Raw genomic sequence first — 6823 nt, 5'->3', positions numbered from 1 at the left:
TGTTAGGAAATGGAAAGACTTGGAAGAAATTATATTAAGTGAAGTAAGCCAGGCCCAAAGAAACATAGGTCCCATGGTTTCCCTTATTTGCAATAGCTAGTATATGTCTGAGATAAGCAGAAAAGGTCAGATTAAGTTGATGGTAGGTGAAATGAACTCCAAGATAAGTATTCAAATGTGTTTGCTTTCATGAGATTATTTCTAACATATGTATAAGATTATTTCTTTGTTGCTTTGTATGTCCCCCACGGTATAACCCCTGTGTTCATTGTATTTGGTGTTAGAATAATTTGTGGAGGGGAAGGGCAAAAACAAATCGTTTAAATAGGGATACAGGTGGACCCGTTGCAACAATGAGATGTACAAGTTGTTATGTCAAAAAACGAACTTTACAACTTTGGCGGGGGTGAGGGGGGTGGGGGCTGGTAAGGGCAAACAAAGGAGGAGGCAATAATGCTTGATTAGAAATGTACTCATTACTTTGCCCATGTAATTGTAACCCCTCAGTACAGTATTTTCACAATAAAACAAAAAACAAAGAAACTCGTGGAGACAAGAAGGAGGGTCTGGGAGGCAGGGAGGGAATGGAAGACAATGTATGAAAGGAAATATAGTCATTACTTGACACATAACTGTAAGCCCTCTGTACATTACCTTTATAATAACAATAAAGTAAATAACAAGTAAAAAAAAAAACTACTCCTAATTTTTTTTTGTCAGTCATGGGACTTGAACTCTGGGCCTGAGCACTGTCCCTCAGCTCTTCAGCTCAAGGTTAGTGCTCTATCACTTGAGCCATAGCGCCACTTCCAGTTTTCTGGTGGTTTATTGGAGATAAGAGTTTCACGGCTTTTCCTGCCCGGGCTGACTTTGAACCATGATCCTCAGATCTCAGCTTCCTGAGTAGCTACGATTACAGGCATGAGCCACTGGCACCCAGCCCCAAATTTTTATACTTAGTGTTATAAATTCATTTACAGAAATGGGAAAAAAAGACTAAGGAAGATGAACATGTCATAATTCTACTGCCCAAAGAACTATAGTTAACATTTTTGAGCATCTTATTTTGTATATGTATATGTGTATGTATATACGTGCTTTTAAATTTGGTTTTCTTCATGCTTTCTGTGGAATTGGAATCATATTGCAGCTAGTTTTGTACACTGTTTTTAAAATTCAAGTCACAATATCTTGTAATTATTTTCTCCTATTTTTAATGCATTTAAGCATATGAATTTAATGACCTCATAGTGTTTAATTGTATGACCCACTGTAGTATAATTTGTTTAATCATTCATCTATGATTAGACAATGGACATTTATACTATTTGCAGCCTTGCCTAATATAAATAAAATTTTCTTTCTGGTCCTGGGGCTTGAACTCTGGGTCTGGGCACTGTACCTGAGCTTCTTTTGCTCAAAGCTAGCTCTCTACTGCTTGAGCCACACACCACTTTTGGCTTTTTCTGAGTAGTTTATTGGAGGTAAGAGTCTCATGGAAGCCAGGCGCTGGTGGCTCACGCCTGTAATTCTAGCTATTCAGGAGGCTGAGATCTGAGGATTGTAACTCAAAGCCAGCTGCTTTTAGATATGTTTATATTCTTAAATTCACTCATTTTTTCAACTCACTTCATTTTGCCATCATTTGAAATATAAATGTTAATAAACTGGTAATAACTCCAAAAATAATTGGAATGATGTAGCAAAAATGAACTATATTTGGAAAGCTTTTTCGGTGACAAATGGAATTTAAATTATGTTTGAATGAAGAACAATCTTTCCGTTTTAAAGCTTATTTTTTAATTAATTAATTGACTTTTTTAGGATTAAAAAACATTTTCCAGGGTCCAATCTGTCATTTTTCCAGTCTGGGCTTTCATTGTACCACCAGAACATTGGAGGTAAGTTTTCATGAGTAGAAATATATGGAAAATTTGTCTTTGTCTAACAATGTAAGACTTGTATATGGATTTATTTACAATTAGGTTGGTTGGTCTGTTAAACATTTTAAAATAGGAAATCAGTGTTGCTGTTGACCTTGAATCATTCTGCAGAGTTGCCCATGGGAGAATATGTTGCAGTAAGTATGTGCTGTTTCAAATGTCTAACCTTTTACTCTTGATTTTTAGAGCTAAAATATGAACAAGTTTGTTTTCTCTGTTCATGCCGTCACTAATATGTATGTCTTGCCTTTCTTGTCTGGCAGTAACATGGACCAGTTTTACTTTAGTTCTAGCTAAATTTTGAAGTGTCTTTACTTGCTCTTGCTCCCCAAAAGTGAATATTACATGTTCTGTCTCCATGTAGTAAGATAGTATAGTAGTCAATGAAACCTTGTATTGTAAGGAACAGTCACAAGTATAGATGAAAAATTGTCAAGTTAAACTCCTAATGCTCTGTTTACAAAAGATAGAATATTTTTATCTATCACTATCTTAAGTTCAGAAAGAAGAAAAGAGATAACTATAAGTAAATTAACTTATCTTGGAAAAGGTGAGTTGTACCAAGAAAAAGAAGGACCAACAATGAAATGAAATCATGTAAGAAGTAACATCTAACTATGTTTCAATATAACAAAGAAGTGATATCCAACCAAGAAGACTTATCTAGAGTCTAGATCCCTCACCTCTTAGGAAATAAAAATGCTAACGGAACGTATAAGTTTGCAATAATACAGGTTACTATATAATAAAAAAGACTAAAGCTTGTCAAATAAAGCTTAAAGATGGCATTTTGGAGTAAAACAATAAGTTACAAAAATTAACCTTTGCAATGTTTAAGATATTCTAAGTAAAATTAGCTGATTGGTTCCACCTTCTGTTTGATCTGATATTTGTTGACCTGGGACATCCTGAATGAATAGAATGGGTTGTTTCCTTCTATCTTCATGGCAGATTCAGTCATCAGGGAAAACTTGATATAGTAGTAAAGCATTTTTCTCCTGGGGGTGCTCTTTGAAGGATTTTGAGCTCTCTGAAGCCACATATGTCTTGTGCTACTAAAAGTTAGGTGATTTGAGGATATCCTTCCTTCCTTCCTTCCTTCCTTTCTTCCTTCCTTCCTTCCTTCTTTCCTCCTCCTCCTCCTCTTTCTTCTTTTTCTTCCTCCTCCTTTCGTCTTCCTTCTTCTTTCTCCTCCTTCTCCTCTTCCTCCTCCTCCTTTTTATCATCATCTTCTTCATCTTCTTTGTCTTCTTTTGTGCCAGTCCTGGTGCTTGAACTTATGCCTGGATACTGGACCTGAGTTTTTGTGTTCAAGCTAGCACTCTAGTATTTGAGAGCTGTACTTCCAGATTTTTGGTGGTAATTGGACATAAGAGTCTCACAGACTTTCCTGTCTTTGCTTCCTTTGAATCACAGTCCTCAGATCTTAGCCTCCTAGGTAGCTAGCGTTACAGGCATGTGCCATATAAAATATATTTAAGTAATTGGAACATTGTATAATTTTATTTGTTACATAATACTTCTTCATCAATAAATTGATATACTTAACAAGTATGTGATATGTCATTTGAATTGTCTAAGGGAATTCAATTTATGTTATTGTAAAATGCTAATTAGGAATTTTTAGTATTTTAATAAAAGTAGAATAAAGGCATATTGTTCTCTTTTAGGACCTGAAGCTGAAAATACTGAAATTTTGCTATGCCCAGAAAAGGTTGGTAGCTATATAGCAATACAGGTCTTAGACTTCAAGTTTTTAAAAAATGTGCTTTAAGTTCAAGTCCCAGGCACATATAGACCCACTCCTAGGAGGTGATGTGACCAAAACATTTTAGTTAGAAATTTATTCTTGTCTGAAATCTTGCTCCTACATATATTTTTTATATTTAGAGTAGTACTTTCTGTATCTCTATTTCTTATATCTTCTTTATCTAGAAAAATGTGTTACTTACTACACTTTTTGTACAGATGATGTGGTAAAATACCTTCAATTTGGTTTGTCTATTAACCTGTTTTTAAAAAATATGTTTCAGGGGAGATAGGCTTTTTCATTTTCTAGTTGCTAATCTGTATCAAGTAGTTACTTTTTCTTTGCTTTCTACTTGGTACTCACACTGTCCTTAGGGACAGTAAGCAGTCAGGGATCTTTCTAGGCCAGCCTACCATATATGATCTTGTCTTATTTGTACCTTACATATTTCCTGCTGCTACATTGGTATTTGTTTCATAGAGTTTGTTTCATAGAGTTCTTGAGAGGACCAAGAGAAATAATGCTTCATGATGTCTGTCAACTCTGGTGCTGGATAAATACATATTCTTTCACTTCTTCCCCAATTTTTTATTTCTTGTCTCTGGATCTGTTTCAGATGACTTTGATGATATTGCTTTCTCAGTACCATTCAGTTTTTACTGACTCTCAATATTTCCTAGTCATTAACACTCTCTGACATTAATAGATTATCTGGGAAAAACATTTATTAGAAGAAAAAGTTTGGAGAACACTACCCTAATGTTTCCTTGGAGATTTACAACACATATAATCTGAAAAGTCCCATGGTAAAGCAACTTGTTTGATTTTGCTTCAAGCATTTTTATAACATCATGGACACTTTCCATTGCTTTCCTTCTCTTTGAAAACTTATTTTTACAAGAGAATAGGCTCTGTTAACTGTTTGTTATCGCTACCCAGTGCCTTGAATTTAGTAGACATAAGGATTTAAAATAGAAAGAAGATCTGCAGATGTGACTTAAACAATGGATAGAATGTGTATGAACTATTTCTCAAATTCCTTCTAAATTTGTCTTTCTAAGTAAACTATAATTGGCATTACAAAACTCATATATCTTGTTAACTCTATGTGCTATACAAAGGTGATAAAGTGTGATAGGAAAAAAGAGGAAGAATAAATGTGTTAACTTTCTTTACTCACATCAGAACAGAATATTAGAGGGCTGAAAAAATGGTAATACATTCTGCCTGAAACATGATGGCTTTGGTTTTCTGGAAGCGGCCAAAGGCATTGAAACCCATTCTGCTATGTAATGTCATGAAAATGAACAGTTTTTTTTAAAAATTATTTGAACAGATTTCACTACCTTTAAAGCACATTATTTTCTCAAATGGCCTGTCACCTGATTTCAAAAGCAATTTCAAAAGGGATATTCTAAATATATTGAGCATTGGAAACATTGCAAAAGTAGATATAACCTATTAAGGTCATGTCTTTGAAAAATAAGTCACTTAGAAATGTAAATTTTATGTTTACATGAACATATTACTCAGAACCATTGATTTATAATTTAAGAATTGTAAATTTTACACAGAATTGCAATCTTACTTTTCCCGTTTTTGCATCCAGCCTCCTATCCTTTGGTCATTTAATTCACTTTTACGTATTCACAGAATGATAGAAAATAAGGTAAAATGACATCAATTTTATTTCTAGCTAATTTTATAAAACTAGGAATATTTTATAAGAAAGAATATTGTGAGATGTACAAGTCGTTATGTCAAAAACGAACTTTACAACTTTGGTGGTGGGGGAAGGAGGGTTGCGTGGGGGGGTGGGGGAGGATGGGATGGGAAGGGGAAACAAAGGAGGAGGCTACAATGCTTGATAACAAATGTACTCTCATTATCTTGCCCATGTAATTGTAACCCCTCTGTACAGTATTTTCACAATAAAAAAATCAGGCAAAAAAAGAGTAGCACAAAAAAAGAAAGAATATTGTAATCATTAACTGCTGTGAAGTTTTGAGATCACCTGTTAATTTAACTATCTATAGCATCTTTGTCTCTTGTGACAGAATAGGTAACAAACTTAGTTGAATTAAACAATGACTATCTGTGAATATGATCCAACCAATCTTATAACTGGTTCACTATTAAATGTTCAAGCATATATTCTATCATTAGTAACGTGGTATAGGAAAGAAATAGAAAATATTTTTTATTTATAGATGAGGACAATTGATAAAAAACTTTTTTGAGGACAATTCACAAACAAAATGAATTACAAAACTATAAATTTCTTTAAACATTTCTTTGCATTTGCTACAGTAAAATTTCTATTTGAAATACACAGGAACTAAATGAAGACAGAGTATGTCCTGAAATTAGTCTTTTTTCAAGTACTGCTATTACAGATACTGATACGGCTTCTGTAAAGGAGAAATCACTAATAGAGACAGAGAAGATATTATTAGCACCAAACATATCTTCAGAACCTGAGCAGGAAGGAGTCACATTGACTGTGACTTCTAAAGAATCTGTGGATGAAGAAAGCTCAGTTGAAACTTTTGTGTCTGCCTTAGAAAAGCTGTTAACATCAGAAAGCATTAAAGAAGAAAGAATGTTGGAAATAATGAAAGATTTTGATTTTGGAGAATTGATGAATTCATTGAGTGATTCCCCAAGTTCCATATCAGTACCCACGAATGCCATATCAGCATGTTGCAGAGATTTACTTGAAAACACAAAGGATGATGCATTGCCAACTGAGTTGTTGGCAGCCATCAACACATTGTCAGAAGCCAAAGTGGGGTCCAGCTGTCACGGAAAAGAGCAAGGTGGCAGATTTGGTGGAAATGAATGTTTTGAAGTGGAGCCTGATTTGTCTCAGATGGATGAAGACTGCACACAAATAACTGAAGTAAATTTTGACTCCTTTTGTTCTCCATTTGAACAAGGTTCCAATTTAGCGAGGCTCCAGGACAACAGTCTATCAGTGGAACAAGTAGGTACAAGTAATTCATCTGATTTTTCCTTTCATAGTGATTTTTAACAGGTCTTCATTTTGTTAAGTTCAAACCTTTTATTCCAGAATCATCTATAAGATAATTTTTTAACTCAGTGATCTTTTTAGAAGTTCTTGAGTCAG

At 34.3% G+C, this 6823-nt stretch overlaps 1 protein-coding gene across 1 annotated transcript in view; it reads left to right on the top strand.

Moving 5' to 3' along the window:
• The window catches only part of Ankrd31 (ankyrin repeat domain 31), a 106032-nt gene that overhangs the window by 27542 nt on the left and 71667 nt on the right, over positions 1–6823 (top strand). Inside the window, exon 4 of the mRNA XM_013025231.1 lies at positions 6029–6595. Coding sequence (XP_012880685.1) covers positions 6029–6595 — 567 coding nt within the window. The remainder of the gene's footprint in view (positions 1–6028; positions 6596–6823) is intronic.

This window comes from Dipodomys ordii, unplaced genomic scaffold, assembly GCF_000151885.1.
Source record: "Dipodomys ordii isolate 6190 unplaced genomic scaffold, Dord_2.0 Scaffold83, whole genome shotgun sequence".
NCBI lineage: Eukaryota > Metazoa > Chordata > Mammalia > Rodentia > Heteromyidae > Dipodomys > Dipodomys ordii.
Note: the sequence above shows the minus strand (reverse complement) of the source record. Positions and strands in the feature narration are given on the sequence as shown.